Consider the following 27314-nt stretch of genomic DNA (forward strand, 5'->3'; position numbering starts at 1 on the left):
TCAGAGTGGGGCACGTTGAGGAGTAAATTAATTAACGAATGAATTTTCCGCGAAAATTGATACCTATGTAACGCGTGTGATAATTCCTCGAAGTGAGGGGTAATTTATTTATGACGAATGTCAGCCACGAAGAGGAAAATGTGTGGAAAAAGCAATTACCAAAAAAATAGAGAGGAGCCGAGTGAGATAAACAATGGTAATATTTTTTTCAAACTGGGGAAATTATATGTACGATAAATTATATTTTATTAAATGATGATAAATTTTCATTACTTTCAGAAATACCATAATAATATGTACAAAATATTTACGTAGAACTACATACCATAGATATTTATTATGTGGGTATATGGTATTCCTTATACTTGTATACCTAATGCGAGCGATTAAGGTAATTAAAGTGGTCGATATCATCACACTAGTGAGCTCTGCTGGCGAACATAACCACTATAAATAAAGGGTTAATTATAAGTGTGGTGATGGTAGCCAGCCAGGTACATAGTAGGTAAAAAGATATAATAATGGAGTTATTATACTCTTATAGATGTACGTACAATGTACATTGTATGTGCACGTAGTAGTACCTATAAGCTATACGTTTTAAATGTAAGTAAAGTATACGTAGGTAATAATATGGTGTACTAATGACGACATTATAATTTCAGGCTTTCCGCATTTATCAAAAACAGCCGGGTTTACTGCCAGTAGTTGTATACCTAGTGAGTACAAGCATGGTTATTTTTAATATTCTATTAGTCGTGAGCTTTATAGTACGTAAACGTACGTATGTCTATGTATGTAGTACTTTATAGAATATTATATGCAAAGAATTCACGCTACCGCGGTGGTGATACTTTTTATATCACATGTGACGACGACGTCGCATATCGATCGTACGAGTCACGATGACTAGGTTTTTTTCTTCTTTTTTTTTTTACTTCAAATTATCGGCACACCGATGAAGTTTGTGTTTGATTAGTTTGATGAAATGTCAGGAATGTTTTTCTTTCTGGCGTATTTCAGCTTGCCCCTTTCAGCTAGGTGCATATTTTGAAAAGGTATGCCGCTACGCCCCCTCTCATGCATGGTCCCTGAGATGAATTTAATAAGTTTGGGACTATTGGAGTTAAGGTAACAGCTGAAAATACATTTTGGGGTGTTTTTCTCTGTGATGGAGACTGGAGAGGTTAGGAGGGTAAAGATTACGCAGCTTATATATTAGGGGGAAATGTTGCTTCGTTGATATGGAATGAGATACCCCATTTATTAATTATATTTAGGTACCTGTATAGTATTTAATTCACAGGTATGAGGTATGTCTACGTATGTTGTGAAATGAAACCTATACCCACCTTTTGACGACTGATAAAGGGAAAAAATACCAAGTTTGCCGATTAATGTCATATTCCTTCTTAAGATTTTTTGAAATTTTCATTTTCTGTTTTTGATTTTTGGGGACCCAAATGTGAATTTTTTAATTTCAAAACGAGCGAAGCAAGGTCGAAAGTTTTTGAAAATTTGATTTCCAGAGGGCTAAAAATGATGTTTTTTTTGGGGAAAGTTGATTTTAAAAAAAAGAGGACGCAGGCCTGAGCAAAGCGAGAAAGAAAACGTTTGAAAATTTGTATTTTGAGAGAACTAACAATGATGATTTTTTGAATGCAGGAAGTTTATTTTTTGGATTTTAAAATTTTAGAATTTGAAAGCTTTTTTTTTAGGATGTTAATTTTGAAAAATAAAAGAGAACAGGGACAAGTAAGAGTGAAAGACCTTGAAAATTTTTATTTCGAAATTTATGTAAGTTTATTTTTTTAATTTGAAATTTTAAATGTTGCATAATATTTTTTTTAGGAAATTTCAATTTTGAAAAAAAAAGGAAACCAGCTCGAACGAAGCTGGGGCAAAAGCTTTCGAAAATTTGTGTTTTGGGAAGTAAAAAAAATAGGACTTTATTTCATCTTTTGCCAGAATGTACAGAAAGCGTGGACCCGAGACGAACTGTCCCCTTTCCCCCTCTCGATAGCCCTGCCTAAATATTTGGGACAGAACATGATAAGGGTTGAAATTCTCAGCTCGAAAAAAATAGGTATCTCGAAAACAACCTCTTTAGAGAAGAATGTAGTAACTGAAACTTCTTTGTGGGAAATTCTACGCTTTACAATACTTTATTAGCATTATTTTTTTCATACGATGTTTGGTTGGCTCTGAAAATGTGTTTTTGATGTCTTGAGCGTTGAAAAATATGGGAAATAATTTTCCAGCAAAAAATTAGTTTTACAGTGTATTTTGCTTTTGCACGATATATGTAGATAGTGAACAGTGTCATCATATTTTATTTTTAGTCAAAAAACAAAGCTTTTTCAAAAGGTAAAAAATGTTGACCTGTGATATGGATTCTGATCTCCCTCTAAAAAAAATTCTATGAAAGAGAACGGAGAGAGATTGAAATTAGTGAGAGAAGTGATTAATTAGTTTTCAGTCACATTTATGTACTATTTACGACATTTTCTTTTCAATTTATGGAGGAAAATAAGTTTTAGAATTGTACAAAATCATTCGCAGAAAGAACTACATATAAAGAATTTTGGAAGCTTTTTTTGTGGCATTTCAAGAAGAGAATCAGACATCAAATTTTTATTCAATATTTTGCGGAGCCTTGAATATTCAAATTTCAAATTATTCGGGATGTGAGGGGGGAAAATTGAGGTCTGGGAATCTTTAAGAAATTGAGATAGCAAACTTGCGAATATCTTGTTTATTGAACGTTTAATTTTCGATCAAAATGAGAAAGGCGTAGGAAACTTGGATTTTAAAAGTTTCACAGTTTTCAAAGCTTCATTTTGGAAATATTATTTAAAGAGAAGTTTATTGTTGTTTTAGGCAAAAAAAAAAAAAAAATGTTTCACTTGAAAGCGATCATGAAAAAGTTGAGATTTAGAACTGATAAAGTACCGGTATGGTATTTTAGAGGAGAGACTCCGAGAAAATCAGAAGTTAGTCAATCTTACCTATTACCTATGGAAAAAAATTGTTTATTCTTGAAAATTCTTGTTATACCTACTCAAGTCCAACTGATTCTTTCTTGGCAAAAAATTAGGTATCTAGGATAATAATTTCACATTTTTGAAGGCATTTTCATTCATTTTTTCCCATATCCTTGATTTTCTTCATTTTTAATGATTAATCAATGTTTTGAGTAACACTTTGTATGGATAGTTCTACAATTTTGAGGAATCCGGGACCGTCGAAAGCAAATACGGGCCCGAGGAAAATATAATTTGGCCCCAGTTCTAGAGACGAAACTACATATGGGGTTCTTTGAGTGAGAAGAGGGAGTGATTTGACTGAAAAGTTTCCGACTGATAAGGAAAAAATACCAATTTTGCAGATTGATATCATAGGTAGGTATTCACATTATTTATAAAAATTTTCATTTTCTGTTTTGAATTTTTGGGGGCTCAAATGTGTGTTTTTTAAACATTTTTAAAACAATAAATAAAATGACCCGTGTGAAGCAAAGGCAAACGTTTTTAAAAATTTGATTTCGAGAGTCCTAAAAACGAGTTTTTTTTTTAGGAAGTTGATTTTCAAAAAAAAAGAGGACAGGTCTGAGTGAAGCGAGGCTGGAAACTTTTGAAAATTTGTATTTTGAGAGAACCAAAAATGATGTTTTTTTTAAATCAAAGGAGTTTATTTTTTGGATTTTAAAATATATTAGAATTTGGATGACATTCTTTTATAAATTTCAATTTTGAAAAAGAAAAAAAAACATACGCGTGCGAAGTGAGGTAAAAGCTTTTGAAAATGTGTGTTTTGAGAAGTAAAAAGCCGGGTGTCTTTCATTACAGGCTCTTCTTCTGTCAGGTATGTATTTCTGAAAGCGTGGGCTGGGAGTAAACTGCCCCCTTTGCCCCTCCTCTTTTGTCTTGACGGTCTTTCCAGAAATGTTTCAGAAATGGATCAAAAACGCTTCCAAAATCCTGAAAAACCTCACTTGGAGTGGAAAAATCCATCAAAATGGAAATAATCTTCAGAAATTTGTACAAAAATCTTTCCAAACATTCAATAGTTTATCAAAAGTCCCAACAATAACCGTAACTGAATTCGTTCAAAGTTGATGACCTCTAAAGATCCACCTATACCGATGCTAACAAATACATACATCAGACGCCTATGAAATTAAAGTACCAGAGAAAGCCAAAATAACAACTTTTGAAGACAATTATCCAATAAGAGGTTGAGGAGAAGTAGTTGTTGAAAGCAAAGGTAGCGAGTTCCTCAGAACCATAATATTAAGGCTCAGGTACGTACTACTATCAACATGGTGAGAAAGAAGACCAGACTGAAAATTTTTCAATACCTCAGCAGTTCCGATGATAACGAGTATGATCTATTTGAGATATCCTTTTTCAACAGGCTTTTGAGAATTTCTGCGCCGATGTCCCTTTAATTGGAAGAGTTTCAAAATAATTAACAAATGGACCAAGTCAGAAGAGATTTTGTCGTTGACTTTTCAAGCTCCTGAACTCCTTTTCTCACAGTTAATTGGGTTGTGATGATTGATGATGAAAGAATATTAAAGTTGATGGCAGCAAAAAACGAATAGCAGATCCAAGTTGCTGATTCCAAAGGTTTCTGGTCTGCGAGTGAAGTGATCATTCTGTTGGTACCCCATTTCCAAGGAATTGATTGCATCTAAAAGAAATATACAGCTCATATAAAATGATTCCATAAGTGTAGGCGCGAGCGGATCGAGCGAATGTAAAGAAAGTCTGCATTTAAAAACCTAACTGAAAACCTGCAACAAAAAAAAAAAAAAGAACATCAATCTTTGAACCGCAACATAAACTCTCGAACTCGTATATCGTATACACTTTTAAGTACCCGATAGGTAGAAAATCGTATATCTAACATAAAAAATATCACACTATCACTTGAAACGAAGGCAAAAAAAACACTTTAGAACCGAACAACACACAGTATATTGTATTAAGTATATTTTTAAGGTAGGCTACCTACCTACCTATCTATGTATGAAAATTTCGCACTTGTGTCTATGGATTGGATATGTTTGCATGTACCATGTACAAAAGTGTTGAAAAAACTAAGGGGGAAATACATTATCGTAGACTGCAGAGTGAGAAAAGAACAAGAGAAAAAATTTTAATACATCTTCATTACGTTGTGACGACGACGACGGGTTCATAGATGATATAAAAAAACACGAGATAGGTATTCTGGCACTAGTGTTCGCTAATGTGCCACTATACATCGTATACATACACATACACTAGTGTATGCGTATAAAAAAAAGGCGTGACTTAACAATTAGGGTTAAAATATCAAGCTAACCAGACGAACGTGTGAAAAGCAATAGTAAATACAAAAGTACACGTCGCACATCCCTTTTGTCTTAACGTGTGTGTATGAATACTCGTATAGTATACCTATACATACGAATGTATGTAGAGAATCGGTGGTGCGCCTTGTACATATACGTAGTACAGCGTATAATGAAATCAAACATGGAAGGGTGTTATTCCATCATGGCTTCCTTCGTTGCACATGTTTTTGTTTAAAATTGTCGTTCGGCTTTTACCCATTTAAAAAGCTATACAGTCGGAGTCGAAGACGCGGGCGTTCGGCGTCGTCTTTTGGTTTTTTTTTTCTCGTTCTTTTTTTTCTGTCTTTCTTTCTTTCCTTTTTTTTTTTTTTCGTCAACTTCTTCTTCATTTTTCTATCACGTGTATAAATGTCAATGTTTTATAAGGAGCTTTTTGGCGAATTTCAGCATTTGCAGGCCTTTATGTTTGGCTTCACTTTGATCTAAGGTAATGGATATTTTGAACGGTGTTGGGGTCGAAGTTTCTCTTATTCTTTTACTGTGCGTTGGCGACTGGCGAGAGAGCAATGCATTTTTGTAGAAGGGTTGAAATATGTACGTTTGTACAGGGTGCTGCGGATGGCGATGATAAGGTGATTTCAATGATGATGATGATGGGAATGTGTTGACTTGGGTGTGATGTGTGGTCCAAGGTGTGGGCGAATATTAGGGTAGGTATGTGTGGAGAATGATTGAATGGTGAGGAGGAGGAGGAGGGAGGGGGGGTGGATGGAATGAGTAGAAATGTATTATGCGCATGAAGCTATGAGCATTTAGATTATGAGCTTCCGAACTGTGTTGTGATTTGTATCGAAGGTTCAAAGGCTTCTCTGGTAGGGTGAACTGAGGATTTGACTTCCTGAACCTGCTAACCCAAGAGGTGTGAATGACGATGACGGAGAATTATTCAATATACCAAAAGGTAATCATAATGAAAGGGTGGAGGGAGGGGGAACGCAAGAAATCATTTGGAATATGTACGAGGCTATGAGACGATTTGGAGATTCGAAGGCTCCTTACAGAAAATTCATGTTTTTTTTTTCAAAATGCTGATAGAACGTTGTAATTGTATGAACGTTTTAAGGTAACTAATCATGAAATCCTATTGTGCCCATACTGAAGACCATTTCAAGTAGTTTCGAAACAGATACACGCTCAGCGTTCCATCTAACATAATCAGTTTTTTTTTCTTCGTTTGCTTTATAATGAATGATATTCCCTTGTAGGTGTTTTGTTACATTTTAAAAAAATATCAATTCGATAGAAAAACGAGCACGAAAATTTTTTCCAAATAGCCCTATTCATAGTGTATTTTGAAAAAAAAAATATAAAAAATTACTTTTTGTTTGACGTAAATCTGCTTTTTTAATCGAATACCATTTGAAATTTTATTTGCTCGATAACGTACTAGTACATGTATGTAAGTATCATTATAATGTGTGCGAATTCAACATTATTGATGGGAAATTCTAAAAATTGTCTGAAAAACAATAAAACATGAAGCTGTGAGGTATAGAAATGAATCATTTGAAAACTTCAATTTACGTGTTTATGTTGTAAGGCAGAGGAGGTGTTAGGAAAAAGTGGAAATGATTTGTGAAAAATATTATTTTCAGTTTTATTTTTATTTTTGAAATTTGAGTAAGTACCTGAATCTATAGTTGTGAAATTAGTTCTAAAACGTGCGGTAAAAATGACGATTTTCGAAAATTGTGCCATAAAATTGTAAATTTAGTCAAAATTTCAATCAAAAGCGAAGAAAAATTACAAATATAATTTAAAAAATGATTTTTGATCATTTTTGAAATAACAGGAAAATTTTTCAAATTGACTACATTGAGCAGTGTCTCGATGAAAAATTTAAAATTTTCATTTTTTTGCTTACCTATGTGCCCCGTTACCCTGCTATTGCTCTTCTTTTTTCTGTCAACATTGTCGAAAAGTTGTTTTTTTCTTACCATTTTTCTTATCAAAAGTTTTCATTTACCTATTTTTATATTTTTTTTAGTAATTGAAAATTTTGGCTTGAACATTTTTTTGATCTGAAATGACTTTGACCCCCTCCCTCCTCCCTTACTCCATTGTAGAAAGTTGAAATATTTTATTAAATTCGTTAAAAAATCGTGCCTTTTATCTTTCTTTTATCAAAATTTGAAACCTTTTGTATTTTGTTTTCTTTTTTTTAAGAAGTGAAAAATGTTGTCTCAGCCTCATCTGAAGAAATTGTTATCTCCTGTCCCCGTGTCCCGGTTTCTGAAAAATTTAAATACTTGAAAAAATGTCATCTTTTTGAAAGTGATGCTTTCTTGTATTGTCCTGCTTGTTGCACTCTCTGTTTTAATTTTCAAATTTTTTTATTCAATTTCTTTTGGAGTTTGTTTTTTGTTATTTTTTTAAGGGGAGAGGGGATAGAAGAAGGAGGAAGGGGTCCAGGAATTTTTGAAATTGCTTTTGAATCATTTCTACGCGGTTTAGAGAATAAGTAACTTTTGAAAATTTTGTAAAAAGTAGTGGAAAAGATAAAAATGCAAAAAGTGATGAATTTTTTTTAAAAAATCTCTTTTTATTTCTAATCCGCTTTAATACTGCTGAGGCTACCCAAGTTTTTCCTATTTCTTCCACATTATGAAAAAAAGTGTTTAATAAAAATACCTTTGAAAATACATTTTTTGAACGTTTTGATTTCTTCTCAATTTGTTTGCCTTGAGATCCCACTTTTGGTAGATCTTCGGTTCCTCTTTCATTCCCTTAAATTTTCCCAAGAAATCCTAAAATACATATTAATATTATGAATAGAAAATTTTTTCAGGCGGAATAATTTTTCTTAAAAATAACTTTATTTTAATTGCAATGATTGAAATTTTTTGAAGCAGGAACATAGATGTTTTTTACTGCTATATGTCTAGAACTTAAAAAAACATACGACTGGTGTTTCCGTCTGCCTTCCTCTCCCCCCTCTTCCTCCTCTGTGAAAATTCAAACGTAACGAAATTTGAAAAACTCTGTTGAAACACCTTGATTATGGCTGTAGATATTTAATCGATTTGTAAATAATTTTTCCAAAACAATCTTTTTGTAGGGTTTTGAAAAATTGATCCCTTGAGCTTTTATTAAAAGGTTTAGATTGAGTAGAAAATGTCAATTTTCAATTAGGTATTTTTTTTTCCTTGGTACTTTTACATCAATTTTCTGCTCGTCTTCATCAAAGTTGAAAATCGACTTTATGGTTATGGTCTTATGAACGTTTTCATTTTAATTTAGAGCTGTTTTCCTGCGTGTCAAAAATCATTTTTGTACATATTAATGAATTTTGTTTTTTTTTCCGGTTGTGAAATGATGAAAATCTCTCGGAAATTCTTTTCTATCTTGGGGAGGGGGGAGAGGAAAATAGATATTTAGGAGATCTCATGAACTGTTTTCTAGGAATTTTCATGAACAATGATCTATATTGTGAATGTGAGTCTTTAGATCTTACTACACATCACAGAAACTTGAGCTACCAGTCTTGAGAGTTGAGTTTGAGGCCTGCTATGATTTGGAAACTTTGATGGTGAAAAGAGTAAAAATCTTCACTTTTCAAAAAGAAATTGCATCATTAGATTTCTCAAGTCAAAAAAGCAAAAAATGTGGTAACAACATTTTGCCTACCATGAAAAGTGAGGGAGCTAGAAATGCTTTCAGTATAGTAAATCAATTTTTTTTCAGAAATGAAAATCCTCTTTTACAATGTGTAGGTAACTAAAATGAAAAGCTATTCCAAATCATTTTAAAATATTTTAATAAGTAAATAAAGCTTGAAAAACAAATTCTGGAAGAGTCATTATGTGTTTGAAAATTTTTAAATTTTTCAACTCCTTCAATTTTCATGATAGGCAAAAATTTGATTTTTTTTTTAGGTATTCTGACTTGAGAGATCTAATGATTATTTTTTTAAATCTCTGAAAATTTCCAAACCCATGGTTTCAAATCCGTCCTCTCCCTCCCCCTCCCCAATTACTTGAATGATTCGTTTTCAGAAGAAAAATAACGTGAAATTAATTTTTTTCGTATGACATTTTTTCTGCTTTGATTTTATGCCAGTTTTTTTTGCAATCAATTTCTGCTTTGAATTATTCTTTGTGAAGATTTCCACTTCAATTTTCAAAAGTTCAAAACTCATTTCCGAAAATCGCTTTGCCCCGTTGCTTGCAACTCCTGAATTTTTCAGGGGTACCCAAACATGCGCAACTTGTTATTTTTCTATCGTTATTGGGAAAAAATAGGCACTATCTGACCACAAAATGTTGTTTTACGCTTTCATTCGCCATAATATTCATGCGAAAACCCAACCGCTGTTACGTTGGTATTTAGCGATGAAAAATCACTCGGATTCGGCTAATATTTCAACGTGTAATTGTAAAATTATAAAAAAGAAAACGGTAAAAAACAACGTGAAACCGAGCTATAGGTGTAATAATTCTAAAAGCGGTAATAAATTCGGAGTAATTTTTCAACTGGCATTCGCATACGACTCGTATGTAGTATGACTAAAGCTGCGGCGGATTAAATTACACACGCACGTCGCTGCAATTTTGAAAAACGATCGTATACTTCTAAATTTCACAACGAGGTATATAATTTGATTTTTTTCAAATACGTATATACGCCGTTATTCTAAATGTGCTGATGATATAATGAACAACTGTTTCGTTATTGGCGTAAATTGTTTTTCACGTCCGTTCAAAGGTGTAATTTTCGCACCCGAGAGCAATTTTTACACGTAATTTGACGTACGCGAATTTTCGAAAAAAATGTTTTTTTTCCAACCGAAACCCGTATTTGGTCGATGGTGTCTAAATTTTTCTAGAACATTTGTTCGTAATTTTTTTCTATTCGTTAAAATATCCACGTAAGCAGGTTTCGAACTCGTGTACCTGTATATGCTTTTTTACCCCCACTCGAGCGGATTTTCTATAGTTATGTGGCAAAATTTGCCACGGTGACTTTGCCTTTGACATCCCCTCGTCCCGAGGTGGTAATTTTTCACGTGCACAGCCAGCCAAGTGTTGCATATGTGGGTATAAATTACAGTAGATTGCGAAAAATGTTACCAGTTAACAAATAAATAATGATGTATTCGCGAATATGGGATTTTTTCGACGATTCCACGTACGTAAGTGTTCTAAAATTAACCCAACGGCAACTGCGATTGTCGCAAATGTTAAATAGTATAACCGAATAATTCACTCGTTAAAATATCGTTTACATCTGCAAATGGCGTAGCGTATTTACCCAGCCAAGCCATAAACGTAAAAGCCGAGCCGACTTTGATACATAAATCATTAATACACATTTTGGTGTATATTTATCTCGTTAACGTGGTTAGGTTAGGTATTTTGAAAAAAACACCGTGTTCGGGGTTTGACTTTGGTACATGAAATGAGTCCTGTAGAATAGAGAGATTCAAGTTGGGTTGTGAAAGGATTGGTGCTGGTGAGCTGGTTTTTGATTTTGGAAAAATTGAATAAATGAATGAATCATCACGAAAGGAAAACATTGATATTGGATGCTCTTGTCAAAAAAAAAATTCTCAGTCTTAATCGTCTTAATCACTGTCTAGGTCATCATCATAATTGTCCTCATTCCCATTTTCATCATAATCGTACCCAATATCGTCCAAGTCATCATCATCATCAGAATTACTGTAATCGTCATCATCAGAGTGGGGAATCGTCAATCAATGATCATCATTATCAAGATGACGAATACAAATCTCCTATTCTGAAAAGTGTGATGGAGGGAGGAAAGGAGGAGGGATCGTCGAATGTTCTTCTGAGAAAATAAATCTATCATAATTGAGATTAGTCTGCTCAGAATGATCAAGAATTTGTTCCAAGTTAAAACAAGAGTTAAAAAAGAAATACATAGTACATATTGAATCAAGGTGAAACCAATCTCGAATTTAAACGATTTACAAATTCGAAAATGCAAATTCGAAGTGTTCAAAATGGAACCAAAACGACGTCTTTAATAAGACAATAAATTTTCAATTTCCAAATGAAGGCATGCAATAAATTTTAAAATCATGTTTTCTGTCTTGTAAAGAATCCATAAATTCTGGCATGAAACAGGAATTTTTTAAAATAATTTTCTTGACGTATTAGTTTAGCAAGTGTTAGGTTTACATAAGTTTCGTGTATTCAAAATTCGAATAAGTAGAGAGGGTAAAAAATATGTGAGAGATTTTGTGATTGAACTTTGGTGTGGAATCTGACCAGAAGACTCTTAAATTTTGAAAATTTTCAAGACTTGTGTATCGAAAATGAAAAGTTTGGGGATTTCAGTTTTCATGTTTCAAAATTCTAAGCATGAGACCAAAAATTTTAGGCATTGTAGCTTTCTTGGTCTAAAATTTTAAGAAAATTTATGACTTCAAGAGATTCAAGAACACTTGTTTGAAATTTCTGGTTTCTTGCACATGTTTCGAAAGTTTATGCCTATAGTACACCTGATTTTAAATTAGGTTATTTTTAGTTCCCTTCATTTTTTTCCGTGGAACACTTGAATTTACTTGAAAATCATTTTTGAAGGTTGATGAAAAAATTCTAAAAAAATTTGACTTTCCTATTTTCTGAGAAAAACTAGAAGTTTTGTGAAGAAAATGAAAGGAAATGAAATTACAGAGCATTTGAATTTTCCTCCTGTGCATGGAACAGACATTTCTTTTTTTCTAGGGGTCTTTATTTTTGAGACACTTTGAGCAAAAGTTATAAGTCCGGTTCTCAAATCGATTTTTTATCGTGCAAAATTTGAATTTTTTTCAATCTTTTTTACTCGAAAAATTATTTTTTTAGAAAGATTCAAACGTATTGTCAAGAGAATCTCCCCCAAAAACTCTCATTTAGTCCTGTCAAACAAGCTTAGATTTTGACTTAATTTATCCAAAAAAATGATAACTGACCGTTTTTTGTTTGAAGAGTTGAATGAATGAATGAAATTATTTTCCTTGAGAGGGGGTGAGATCTTCCCCAAAACGGGACTTTCGAACATATTTCCGCAGGGTTACATTTTACCAAAAAATTAGTCATGTTCAAAAATGTTCCCAACTTTTTTTGATCCAGGAACTTGAACGTTATTTTCAAAAAAGAAAAATAAATTAATTCGCTGATTTAAAAGTAAGGAGAAAATGACTCCTTTTAAAGTCTTACAAAATTTCAAACATCATAAATGTCTATCTCAATTTTCATTCATATCTCCGCAAATATGCATTGTACCTAAATTTTGTTACTAATGAATTCATATTCACTGGATTCAGGGGGGGGGGTTCCTCCTTTTGAAATAGTGAGTTGAAACATTCAGGTATCCAGATTTACTTTAAGAAGATGGGGCATAGGTAAGTTTGGATGTTTCAAAAATATCTGCATGATGCGAAGAACGAACGAAAGTTAGTAAAGTGCACAATAGTTCGAACTATAGGACAGAAGAGCTGGGAAAAGAAAGGACGAGTTTTCCAAAAAAAATTTAAATTCTTACTTTTATTGATCTTGTAGTGCTTCTTAGTTTTCAACGTGTATAAAATGAGTGCAAATTAGAAAAAAATAAGACCTGGTAAAAAAATTTTAAAAAACAAAAATCAGAGATAGATTTTTAAAAAAATTAAAAAGATTACAAAAATTGTTGATTTTTGAAAAAATTACAAAAATTGTCAAGTTTTGAGAAAAAACCAGAATAGTAAATTTGAACTTTCAGTTGCCATAAATTCGATTTCAGCTAATGGAGGGAGAGGGGTGGGGATCGAGTTAGACATTTTTGAAAATTTTGTAAAAGGTTGTGTATAAAGTGAGAGTGAAGTCTCTTCTAAAAGGAAAGTTTCAAATCATGGATACATTTTTTACTTGAAAATTGATTACAAAATGTTAATTTTGAAAACTGATCGTTTTTATTTCTGATTTTAAAATTCTGATATGTATTTGATACGATGAGGATGTCAGCTAATTTTTTTCCAAATTTTCAAAAGTCAGTCTGACTCTGATCAGGGTGCTAAAAGTGGTGAAAAAGTAGCAATTTTTCTAAATAAAAATTTATTAAAATCAAGGTTATCGAGGACCAATGCGGGTCCGGGGCAAATATAATTTGGACCTATTCCTAGAGACGAAACTATGTAGAGGTTTTTTGAGAGTGGGAGGGGAGGGGAGGGAGTTCCACTGAAAATTCGCCGATCGATATAGGGAAAAAATACCACTTCTGCCGATAAATATCATATCCACATGATTTATAAAAACTTTCATTTTCTGTTTTTTGGATTTTTGGGATTTTTAAGGGTCCAAATGTGATTTTTTTTCATTTCAAAACGAGAAACAAATTGGCCCGAGCGAAGCAAGGGCGAAAGTTTTTGAAAATTTAATTTCGAGAGGCCTAAAAAGGATGTTTTTTTTGGCTTCTAAAATGTTAGAATTTGAAAGATTTTTTAAGGATGTTCATATTTTTGAAAAAGAATAGAGAAAAGGCTTGTATTTCAAGAAGCATAAAAACAATAGGTACATTTTATGCGAGAAGTTTATTTTTTCACTTTGAACTTTTAAAAGTTGAATGATATTTTTTTCAGAAATTTCAATTTTGAAAATAAAAGAAAATAAATTTGAGTGAAGCGAAGGCAAAAGCTTTCCAAAATTTGTGTTTTGAGAAGTAAAGTAAAAAAAAGAAAGTTTTTTCTATCACAGGCTCTTCTTTTTCTCGACCCTCCAGAAGGCTGGGGCCCGAAGCAAACTGACCTCTGTGCTTCCCTCTCGACGACCTTCCCAAAAATGTTTCGAAAATTGATCAAAAAAGCTTCAAAATCCTGAAAGAAAACCTCCACTTAGAATATAAAATTCTATCAAAGTGGAAATAATTCTCAAAAAGTCGTACAAAGATCTTTCCAGAATAGAAAAATTTTTCATAATGTTCAAAAGTTCGTCAAAAATTCCTACCATAACTGTAAATAACTCCGTTTCAAGTTGAAAATTCTTCAAATAATTGCGCAGAAATTCATGTGAAATTGAGAAAATTCTTAATATTGGTTTTAAAAATGATGTAGGTAGGTATTTGTCTGCTCAAATTTAAAACGCCGTCATAAAATTGAGGGCTCATTCAAAATCATTCGTCTATTCATTTTTAGTACAAAATTACACGTCTCTCCTTTGAAAGCTAATTGGGGTGATATAATTTTGAAAAAAGGTAATCAGAAGTTGTGATGTCTTTCATAAAGTTGAAAAAATTAGTCCTGTCATGCCAGTTGAAGAAAACGTTCTCTCATGAAACAGTTGTGGGCTCAATAATTTTTTTTGGTGGGGGGAGCGATCAAAGTGGTCCTTTGGTTATCCATCCATCCATATTGTCTGTACTCTTTATTTTAATTTTTTTTCACCAAACTATGTATTAACAGGAATTAGATAAATCTCAGGCACAATCATCTGTGACCATACGAGCCCGGTCTTCGGTCTAATTAAAACATCATCTCGACGCGATAAAATTCTCTCACCCACAATCCATATGGCACTTGTTCGAGGAGAGCATTCACAGCGTATCAATTGTTCGCTTTCGTCTCTCGAGTAGGTACACCCAATTTCTCATGTCACATCTGTGACAAAAATTCACACCTATACAGTAGTCTTACTTGTATTATACGCGTACTTGTAGATTCGAAATTAAATAATTATTAAAAACGAGCAAGCACCATCTCTAAACAATTGTTGAAATAAAAAAATACACACACACAAGCAGTCTACGTATTAGTCTCGTCGGAGCATCTACAATCTACATATAGGATAGATAGACATATACCAAATGTCGAAAAGTTTAGACGTTTCCGGATACAATCTAATGTAACAATACTGACCCTAATACAAGGTGTCCTCTGTCTCGTTTCACATTCATAATATAGTGAGAAAAATACATGCGTAATACGTACGATGACATTTTTACCCATCCCTGGACGTTCCCGTCATCGTCATCCCCTAAAGTACCCAATTTGGGTTTTGAATTTTTCTATGTGTACATAAGAGGCGCCAGGCTCGAGTCACTTGACAGATGTTGACATAACTATACCGAGTCTAAAACTTGTATGGATAAAGAAACCAATACGTGTAGCGCCTTTTTTATATGCATCAATTACTACTGTACGTGGTACTCTCCTTGTCCCCTTTGTCCCCCCTCACTCTGCGTTATTTGGGCTCTTGGCTCTTTCTACCTCTACGGAAATCCGATAGTTTAAACGTTTCTTTTTTTTTCACCTCGCACACCCTCTCACTCGTTTGTCTATCGGTGAAGAAGAAGAAGAAACCGTGAACCGTGGGTAAAGAAAGGTTAATCTGACGTATACAGTAAAGGCAGGCGTTTGTGTTATGCAACCGCCAATACGTCGAGATGTGGCACGATGTTAAAATAAGCTATTCAAGGTGCGAACATTTTTAAATGTTTCCGTTTGTTGTTGTACAATTCTCTCTCTGTCGCTGGGTTTTTCTTGCTTCGCTGAATGTATGTAGTGTAGGAACTTTCCTTCGAGGATCGAGATGCACGTACAGTACACATATACAAAGGGATGCAGTAGTGTACGATATTATAGGCAGAGGCACAGTCTACACTGTTCACATAACGAGTTTATAAGTTGCGGCTTACTTTATGTATGTATACATTTTGCCCTTCTGTCTCCTCGTCATCTTGTGCCTAGACGAAGGCACTTGGTGTTGCGGCAATCTCTTCACTTCAAAGGATGTAAAAAAGCGTGTATTGAGTAACGTTTGATTTTATATAGATTTTTTTTCTTTTTTTTTTTTTTGGTGGACGATGCGGCGAGTGTGGTGAGGAAAAAAACGCGATATCATTTATCGCGCGGTATACTCTCTCGCGTATAAATGTATAATGAAGGCTCTCTCATTGCTACTGATTCGAATTATCGTGTAAGAGGTGCAATATTCCGCCGCGTATTTATTCGACGACGATTGCTACGTAAATATACTGGACGAGATTGATGCAGTGTATGAATAAGATGATGGTAATGGTGATGAGGATAAGGAGCGGTGAGAGGAACTTGTAATATGAATTAATTTCTAGTCGAGAAATAGGTTGAGATGCGAAATTGAATTGTTCATTTTTTTTTTAATGCGGCGAGTTTGTTTGATTTTTGAGTGTTGAGGGTGGGGAGGGGGATGAGGAGAGAGCAAAAGTTCATCTTTGGATCAATTGCTGATGAAAATGTGACCGAATTAATTTTTTGAAGATATCGATTTTGATCCATTTTAATGAAATCCAGTCATTTTGGACAATTTTTTCACGTTTTACCCAAGGTGCTGGACGTCGCCAAAGAGGGAAGTGTAGCCTAATTATTTAATCAATCTAAACAATTTTTCATGGCTGACCCAAAAAAATCCTAACAGCGAGCACTTTTTGTTGAGAATGTAGGGAATACCACCCTGAACAACATACAAAAAGTACCTACCCTTGAGTCGTGAGCATCCCCTCAGAGGGGAGCGAGACCTTCCTCAAATAGGTTTTTCACATTATTCTCTGAAAATAAGGCACCTGCGAGAAAAACAGTCATTACAAAAATTGTTTTATATAAAATTAGTGACAAAAAAGTTCTCATCATTCAGTTTTCGTGCAAGATGAATTGTTCCGGAGATGGACGTGATTGAATGTTGAGGAGTGAGGACTATTCAATTCCAATTTAAAAAAAATGTGAATTCGAAGATTTCGACCAAAATTCGTTATAAGTGTGATAATGTGCGGAGGGAGGTGGGGGGAGGGGTATTTTGACACGCTGAGCATGAATCTGGAATTTATTTTTTTTAAAATCGTACCGCCTCTAATCTTCAAAAGGTTTAACCAAACTATAAAAATTGAATATATTGATTGGATTTTTGCAATTATCGGCTCTCGCGTGTTCGAAATCCATACCTATAATGTATAAAAAAAAAAACACGTTTTGAGGATAATTTTTCAAAATGGTCGCCTTTTATTTTTAAAGATTTTATCCAGGGCGTCTAACAGTCCTGATTATCCTGCTAATCCTGATTTTGTCCTGCTTTTTGCCAAAATGTCGTGCAAGTTCTGCAGTTGTTCTGCTTTTTATCAAATTTATCAAAATATCCTCCTTTTTTTTTTGCAATCAGACTTAAAATTTGTGATGCGATCTGGGATAGGGTACCCAAAGTCGGAAAAGGATATTTCGTGCTACAGCAAAAAACAGTTGAGACTTGAGATATCTAGCATAAAAATTACCTCTGAAAGAAATATTTTTCCCTATTAAATACCCGAACGAAGTTAAAAAAAGAAAAGGTACCCAAAGTCGTTGTGTTGTTTCCCCCCGCTTGCGCTTCCACTACCATTCCGCTTGCTACTACCCAATCGATGTTCTTCTGTTCTTTCCTGTTAGTTATGTCAAATTCACAATAAAATTAGTTGTATACCATTAGAAATTTAGAAAACACTTGTTACATATCTTCCTTGGTGGCTAGATGCCTGGAGAGCGGACCATCATGCCGGAGGTCGTGGGTTCAAGTCCTTCTCTGAGCAAAAATTTTATTATAATTTTTTTCACTTATTTCTTTTTAAAGTCGTGAGTTTCTGTAAAATTTTCATTTTTTACACATTTTAATGTTTTTTTTTTTTCAAATTTTCTGTACAAAAAATGTGTTTCCCTCAACATGATTCAACAAATAGTCAACAAATGTTGACACAATTTTTAAAATTTGATTGTCTATAATTTTGAAGTATCATATCAAAATTTCAGCCAATTTAGTGCAGTAGAAGACGAGAAAATAATTTTTTTTTCGAAATTTTGAAGGAAAAACTTTAAATTTTGATTTTCTCAAAATTTTCTTTTTTTAAGCAGAAACTTCAACTGTTCATTGCTCAGCCGCAAAAAGGGCTAGACTTAATATCTTTTTTTTAAAAAAAAGCTGACATTTTAAGCTTTCAAATGACACAATAAAAACGAAAAAAAAATTTCCGACTTTGGGTACCTACCCTATCCCAGATCGCATCACAATTTTTCAATCATTTATTTTTTTGTGGATTTTTTTTGTTGTTCTTTCAATCTGACTGATTGAAAATTTTTCAGTAGAAACAGTCCTAAACAGGGGTGAAAAATTTGTATTAAGTATAACTTTCATAAGATTTTTTGTCGCAAATCTTTTTTTAAGAAAAAAAACGCGATTTTTTTTTGAAAAGCCATTTATAAAGTGGATATGATGAAAGCGCTTCTTTTGAGATTTTAAGCTGAAAATTTTTCTTAAAAATTCCATGCATTGTTTCGCTTTTTTAAAGAAATTTCCGATGAATTGAGTGACATTTTTTAAAAAAAACAATCAAGTTAAAAAAGTAATTTCATTGAAAATGTTCAAAACAAGTTGAGAAATTCGAAAAATGAAAAATAAAATTCTCATGACAAACAAATTCTTGACAACTGTTGCAAATAATCCATCTCACCCTCTTCAAAGGTCACTCAATGTCTACAGCTCTCAGCATTTTCTCCATACTTCAGGTCCAATCCCAGAATTTATCAAAAATATGAACAACCTACAAATTGACCTAAAAAACCTAATACATAAACCAATATCTTATCCCCCTTGGTTTCTCAAACCTATACAGATGGAATTTTACTTAAGAAACTACCCAAAGCATGATCACTCCCCATTATTAATCAAGAGTCATTACTTAGAACTGTTATCAAACTATACTGAATATAACTTATGCTTCACAGATGGTTCAAAAATTTCTAACATTCATACTGGTTATGCTTACTCAATTAATGACAAAGTTCTCAGTTTCAAAATTCACAACTGTGCCTCAATTTTTACTGCTGAACTCACTGCCATAAAACATTGCCTAATAGATATAATTTCCATTCAATCAGAAAATAAAAAATTCTTAATCCAAAGCGACTCACTAAGTTCACTGCTATCCATTCAAACATTTTTTCTGACCATCCCATAGTCCAAGACATACATAAGTCCCTTTTTAACCTCCAATATTACAATTACTCAATTAGCTTCATGTATGTTCCCAGCCACATAGGTATTACTGGAAACGAAACTGTTGATAGATTAGCAAAAACAGCCGCTGCCCCCTCCCCTCTTACCTCTCTCACTCCTGATGACATTAAATCTCTAATCACTTACAACACATTTACTAACTGGCAGAACTTTTGGTCACAACAAACTTCAAACAAACTCTTCCAACATAAAAAAACTACCCTCCCCTGGAAAAATCTAGGCCACCTGAACAGAAAAGAAGAAATCCTGATTACTAGACTAAGAATAGGCCACACAAAAATTACTCATAACCACTTATACCAAAAAGAACCAAAACCCTCATGCCAATTTTGCAGAAACGAACCCACATTCATTCAACACATACTTTGCAACTGTCCCCAACTAAAACAAAACAGACTTACACTACAGATAAAAGAAAACCCACCTACTATCCCTGATGAACCCTCAGAAATTCAAAAATTCATCTCCCTAATAAAAAACATCAATACCGTCTGTTTCGAAAAATATTGGAAAAACACTGGAAAAGTGAAAAATTTAGGTGTAAAAATGTTGTAGTGTTCACAGAATGTTCTGCCCATAGAAATTAAAACAGTGAAGATATTTTTGAAACACTTTCATCCCGATAAAATCTTTGAATGCTCAAAAACATTATAAAGAAGCAAAAAATCGACGTGTAAAATGTTGAACCTCCCTCCTGCCTCTCTCATGAAAAAGTCATGAAATGTTTGAAAAATGTCCTGCCAAAAGTCCTGCTAATGTTTTGCTTTTTCATTTTGAAATGTTGTTAGACACCTTGTATATGTACTCAGATAGTTAAAAAAAACCATAATTTTCATAGTTTATTTGCACTTTTTAACTGTTATAAATTCGATTTTGAAAAAAATAATTCCAGATTCGTGCTCATTGTGTCAAAAACATTCGATCATAAATGTACAAATCAAACCTCGCCAATGTTGTGGTGTCCCTAGCCTTAGTAGCTGTATATGGCACCCATAAAATAAAATAAAATAAAATAAATAAATTCCGTGACTTTTTTGAAGGTTTTGTTTCCTTTTTTGAACCAAAAATCCTGAATATTTCACTCAATGTAATTGGCTTCCTCACACCTACGAGTATGTAGAATGTGAAAATGAATAGGTACCCTAAATTATTTTTTGTTTACGATGTTCTTGGTTTTCTGTTATTCCATTCTCATGTTGGGTTTGGTTTTTGGGGTTTTACAGTTTCTTCGTTTTCAGTTTTCGATTTGGTTTTTAGGGTTTTGCAATATATCATTTCAAGTTTTCAACTTCATTTTTTAGTTTCCAGATTTGATTTTCGGTTTTTATTAGTTTTTATAGTTTTCGTTTTTAGGTTTTTTAATTTTTCAGTTTCTGGTTTTTTGAAATTTTGTTTTTATGCAACGTCATCTCATTTTCTGTTGTTTTTTTTTTCTATCTATGAAATGACTTTTCTTTAATTTTTATGAATTTCCAAGTTGATATTTGGAACGTTTATGATTAAAACTGATTGAGGCATATGAAATTGTCAATAATTGCCAATGCTACAGTCACTTGTAAACAGGGGTGTGAACGCCCCACCTCCTCCTCGTCATCCAAAAATCAAATTAAAAAAGGATTATAACTAAAATTGAAAAAAAAAAAAACGAAAAAAATTGGCAGACGTGTTCAAATTAACGTGCAGAAAATTCCATCTAATCCTTTCAAGAGCTTGGATGTTCAGTTCAAAGTTTTAAAAATGAAGTCATTTTTTTTTTTTTTTTTTTTCATTCATTACATATTAATCTATTTTGAGTTATACATGATTAAAAACCGTTTTACAGCCTCAAAATGGCATAAAAATCTAAAAAACTGAATTAAATTGTTTTAAAAGAGCATGAATGAGTTATTCAAGTAAAGTTGGATTTTCGATGTGTGAAATTTTTTGGAAATTTTCGATTCTTTTTAGCTTATTGAGGGCTGGAGGGTATAGTTTTTATTCATTGTTGATCCACATACTCGTAGGTATGATTTTAAAAACTGAAATAAAATAAAGGTGGTAAAGTATCAAAAATAGGAAGTTTCTTAAAATTTTCAACCAACGGATGCGAGATTCTGCAAAAACTGGAGGTTTGAAATTTTCCACGTTCTCATTCGAGTTCTTTTGGCCACCATCGAGATCTCGATTTTTTCAAAATTCGAAAACAACTCTTTTATAGGTCTGGCTGTTCCCTTCATAAGATCAAGTTGATTTCAATGTATGTAGAAGCTCGGTATAATTTATGGGAATCCAGAACTATTGTTCAGAATTGCATCAGAAACATTATAATTTGAAATTCTGCTGTTTTTTTTTGTTACACCTCTCAAAAAATACATAATTGACTCATCAAAAGAAAAAACAGTTAGTTCGTCGTGTATCTAATTTGAAAATGGACAATCGGACATCACGTACTTATGAGAAAAAAAAAACTGCACATACAATGAGTGTTACTCTATTGGCTATACAACTTAATCATATACCTTGGCTACAAAATAGGCTACACATATTCTTACATTACAGACACGTCATCCTCTATTAGAAAAAGAAATGAGCGATGTGAGAAGTTTCAAAAATTATAGGTACCCTGAATAAGAGAATGAGACAGAGCGAAGGAGACGTACGAGGTGTTTAGAAGGAAAAAAACTCGCATACGGTTTTAACAATTCGTTAATTAAATTGGAATTGCTCGTAGATGGTTATGTTTGTATTGGGATGTTCATTAGTAATACATTACATACAGTTCGAGCAAGCCAGCCATAACGCATACCTATTACCTATACCTATATAGTTGTCTTGTACTTTACATACGCCTTACCTATGCTTATAAAGTTGCTCTTGTGCTATACATATACTTATTTCATTAAACGAACGTAATACGTACATAACATGACACTTTAAAATAACATTATTAAGCTCGTAACTGCCAATTAACTAGGATGGGATGGAGCTTTAAAAGTGTTTGTTTTTTAACGCTGAGTATAGACGGACGAAAATATTATAATACAAAGGTACAATAACCGACGAATATGAGCCGTCAAATGGGTAATAATCGGAGCTGGATTGAGAAAGAATTATGCCATTAGAATACCGTGGCGTCGTAATTAATTAATAATATCGACTGGTTGTTAGATTAGATCGATATAATTATTCGTATTAAATTTAGCCAGGTATAGTACATAGATAAAACCTGTAGTTACAGAGTAGCTGCCCCTCAAGCACTCACTTCCTTTGTCAGAAAAGAGAACGTTTTTCGATATAGTAAATTTTCCCAAAGGTCGATGTAGGTTGGCATTCTGCAAAATATGCCATATACAGACTAATAAATATTACCTTGGAGGTACTTACGATTTCAGAAAGGCCATAGGCGTAATTAAAATTGGTAGGTATTTAAATGTATACGTAAATGTACGTGTGTATACCTATTCGTTTTCGTATGGTTGTTTTCGACGCGCAATACGTACTCGAATGTACACGTCTATATCCATAATTATGTCGTGTAAATTATGCTGACTTTACCCAAACCGATAGGTTTTGCAGGGTAAATGTTGACACCGGTGACAAGGGACGGCGAGGGATGGAAAAAAACGTTGGCAGGTTGTCTATTTTTGCCTTAATTACTACTCACTTTCAATACACGAGACATATCTGCGGGCTCGTGGCTCGTGTAACGTTTGTATTGGCTAGAAAGCTTAACATTTCGAGTCTCAGTTATTGAGTGAAGCTTTCCATCCAGCTAAATGGAGTACTCGAAGATGTTTATTTTGGCCCTTGTGCAATTCTTTTCTGGCTTAGGTGTCGTCTCTTTAGGCAAATAAGCAGTTGGAGACGATATTAGTTGGTAATTTGATTATTGTACGAGGAAAGAGAGATGGGCGAGGGGCGAGGGGAGGTTGTTATGTTATTCAAAGTTGAGTTTGATTTTTTTTCTCGGAAAGAGTTGGCGATGGAGTATAGTATATACAGAATTGCAACTGTTGTTTGAATGTTATGTTTGAGAATTTTTTTTTTTTGGTGCTTGGATGTTTTTGAACTGATGGGTGATGAATTGGACTTATGTAATAGGTTATTTATCATAAAATAATTATTTTTGCAATACGGGGGTATTATTCTGTGTTTGATGAATGAGATTCGAGTGAATTTTTTTTTCGAAAATAATCGGTTATAATGAAAATTTGCACAAGGAAAATTCGCAAATTACTAAATAATTTTTTTTTTTCGCTCGATGTGTTTGTAGTGTGTTACTGTTACCTTCGTACCTACTATACGAATAACCGCAACCAACTGCTGTTTTGGCGAAAATGTTGTCATTTTAAAAAATATTACCTACCCGAATACACTTCTCTAATCGTAAAATTTAGCCGAGTACGGTGTACGCGTATAACAAAATGTTCTAAAATTTGTGAAATTTTCGAAATTTGAATGTCTCATCTATCAAATTACTTCCTCATTTTTTTTTCGTTTGAGGCAACGTTGCCTTTTCTGGGTTTTTGAAAGTGAGTGATTTTGAGATGGGTTCAAGGTCCATTGAATAGGATTTCTGATGAAAATATAGATGAATCGGTCTTCGGCTCGGAGTTTTGAAATCTTCCTAGAGTATTTTTGACGAGACTAAATTAATTTCAGAGCTTGAAAAATATGACCTTTTTCCTCGCCTTTGCCAATATACGAAAATATGTGATTTTAGCCTAAAATATTCGTCATTACACTGTCAAAACAGGGTGTCTAACAGGTACTGCAGGTACTGCAAGTACTGTAAAAGTACTGCATTGAAATCCTCGGTACTGCAAGTACTGCAAAGTACTGCATTTTGCCTGAAAAGTACTGTATTTTTTTTCAGAATCATTGATTTAAAATTTTTTAAAAACCTCAAAATGAATTAATTGGTGAAAATTTAAAAAAAAAATGTTCATTTTGTACCTCAAAAGATGGCAACACTTGTTAAATTATTACTTGTAAAAATTTTATCGACAAATTCCAACCAGTTCAAAAATATTTTTTTTCTTTGGGGCGGGGGGGGGGGGGGGTCGGTGTAAGCTGGATTAAAAAAAATAAAGTAATGCAAAAGGTACTATAAACGTACTGCATTTCTTTGGAGACATTTTGTTAGATACCCTGCAAAAAGTCAATTTTTCTACAAATGATCTGATCAATCTCAAAATTGAATTTCTCTAAATTTTTTTTGCTTGGTATAGGTGCATTGTTGCTGTATGTACATATTATCATCATGAGATTTATTTTGCAATACCAACTTTTTAGGCATTTTTCTTTCTCTCACCAGATGAGTACTTTCATTCACAGGACTAACAACTTTCTCATCCTTCCTCAATGATGATGATGTAGCAACGTACAAATTATTAGGTTGAGTTATAAAAACTATGCAAATCACAAAACAATCGAGTACGCACAAATCGAAGCGTATTCACTTGGAGATGTTTTGTTGGTTATTTGCTAGGACCTTTACCAGCTATGAAAAATGACCCAAAATATCTCCTGGTTGTAAAAGATATTTTTACTAATTGCACATGGCTGCGAACACTTTTCAATATCAAAAAGAAGTCAGTATGTCAACAAATGGCTATGGTGATTTTCAATATTGAAAGCAACAAAGTACGAATCAAGAAAATAATCACTGATAACGGCTCTCAATTTATCTCAGACTTCTAGTATAATTTACTCGATGAACATCAAATCCAAGCTGCTCATACCAGTGCATATAATCCACAATCTTCATCTGTGGAAAGGACGATGCGCTGGATTGGAGATAAATTACGAGTCAAGATCAACAAAAATCACAATCCGTTACGCTCACATCTTGGATGGCAAGATGTAATCACCGAAATAGAGGATGAATTGAACAATACGCCAACCTCATTTGGATTCAAACCCGATGAAGCCTGGGATTTTTGTTCCTTTAGTTTATTTTTGATCAGCTCTTTTTTTGGTAAATTAAAATTTCTCATTCGATAGAGTAAAATGAGTGTGGCTTTAACAGTTCCATTCAGGGCCATTGGGGGGAGGAGAGGGCAAAGGGGGCTGTTTGCCCAGAGTCCACGTTTTTTGGAGGGCTTGGCAAAAGAAGGACTGCAAGGTGTCTGTTGCAAGTTCTGCAAAAGTCCTGCAAGTCCTGCAGTTATCCTGATTTTCATCACTTTTCGTCAAAAAGTCGTGTTTTTTTTCCTATCTCATATTTTTTTAAAAATTTGTTATGTTTAAAAAAGTTTTTATTCTTATTCACCCAATTTCATTACATTAGCAAGAACCTTGAAGATGAAAATGAAATCAAAAATTGAAAATAATGATAAAATTACTTACATATATTTTGGGCTTCCGCTTGCTTGAAAAAAATCTTGAGATGTTTGAAGACATTAGAAAAGTGAGAAAGAATATAGTACTTAAAATTTTGCACGCCCATCATTTTCTCTCCTCTTAAAAAATCGCAAGTTTTAAAAAAATGTCCAACCATGTTTTTCCACTTCTCAAAACACAAATTTTCGAAAGCGTTTGCCCTCGCTTTGCTCGAGTAAGTATGTTTTCTCTTTTTTTTTCAAAATTGAATTTTCCTAAACAAAATATCATTCAACTTTTAAAATTTTAAAGTGAATAAATTGTTCTTAAGCCTCTTGAAATACAAATTTTCAAGAGCTTTCGCCCTCACTTGGGTCTGTTCTCTTTTCTTTTTTCAAAAAATTATTATCCCAAAAAAATCTTTTAAATTCTGAAATTTTAAAAGCCAAGAAATAAACTCCCTGCATTAAAAAAATTCATCGTTTTTAGTTCTCTCAAAATACAAATCAAAAGTTTTTGGGCCTGTCGTCTTTCTTTATTTCAAAATCAACTTCCTAAAAAAAAACACTTTTGCCCTTGCTTTGCTCGGGCCAATTTGTTTCTTATTTTGAAATGAGAAATTCACTTTTGGGCCCCCAAAAAACCAAAGCAGAAAATGAAACTTTTTATTAGTCATATGAATAAGATATCAATCGGGCAAAATTGGTGTTTTTTCCTATATCAGTTTGAAAATTTTCAGTCGAGCTTCCTCTCCCTTCCCCCCACTCAAAAAACCTCTATGTAGTTTCGTCCCTAGAAATGGAGCCAGATTATAAATTCGCCCTGGGTCCACATAAATAGGCTCTCGATGGCCCTGGTTCCATTTGAAAATAGAATGGAAAATGAGTTTTTGAAAGCATTAAACTTTAGTTTATCTGAAAATGTATTTTTTTCCCTTAGTAATGAAAATTTTCTATTTCAAAAAGAGAGACGACGTTTTGAGTGAAATAACGCTTTTTAGGCTACAGTTTGACCATCCCTGGTTATGAATGAAGACTCTGTTCAAGACACTTGGACCAACATAGGACCAACGTCTTATTGAGGTGTGTTTTGAAAAATATCCCAGGAACAGGACTTTGTTTATTAGATAAGGATCGGTGTCGCGGATTCTGACACATAATGAATGACACAATCAAGATGGTGCGAAATCTCTATTCATTATACGAATGTCTCGTGAATGAAGGAACGTTTTTATTTTTATTTTGACGTAGGTAGAGGTATATTACTCCTATATTTAGGTATAGGTCTACAGGTGTATTATAAAATCATTGGGGAAAAAAGGTGATGATGAGCAATTGAATACACGCGCCGATTACAATTCACGTAGATACGTACGAGTATGTATTAATAGAAATACAAATACATTATAGGAGTAGGTAGAGGTACCTACTATACAGGCAAATAAGAAGGTTCGTAGATATGAGTAAAGGTGCGAGTATGAGAGTAGTGAATCAACAAGTGAGAAAGACAGAGAAAGAGGTAGATGCTCACAGGGGCACAAATGTTTTGGAAATTTTCCTTCTCTACAGAGAAACATCATTAGTTGGAACCTGTTGAGGTATATAAAAATCATCTCC

General features: G+C 33.4%; 1 protein-coding gene across 3 annotated transcripts in view; it reads left to right on the forward strand.

Annotated features, from left to right (window-relative positions):
* LOC135837381 (diencephalon/mesencephalon homeobox protein 1-A-like) overlaps positions 1-27314 on the forward strand; it is a 158224-nt gene that overhangs the window by 56536 nt on the left and 74374 nt on the right. For all 3 annotated transcript variants that reach the window (XM_065352633.1, XM_065352634.1, XM_065352635.1), the window contains one exon: positions 666-719. In XM_065352633.1, the coding sequence (XP_065208705.1) occupies positions 666-719 (54 nt within the window). The remainder of the gene's footprint in view (positions 1-665; positions 720-27314) is intronic.

The sequence above is a fragment of the Planococcus citri genome, chromosome 2 (assembly GCF_950023065.1).
Source record: "Planococcus citri chromosome 2, ihPlaCitr1.1, whole genome shotgun sequence".
Classification (NCBI taxonomy): Eukaryota; Metazoa; Arthropoda; class Insecta; order Hemiptera; family Pseudococcidae; genus Planococcus; species Planococcus citri.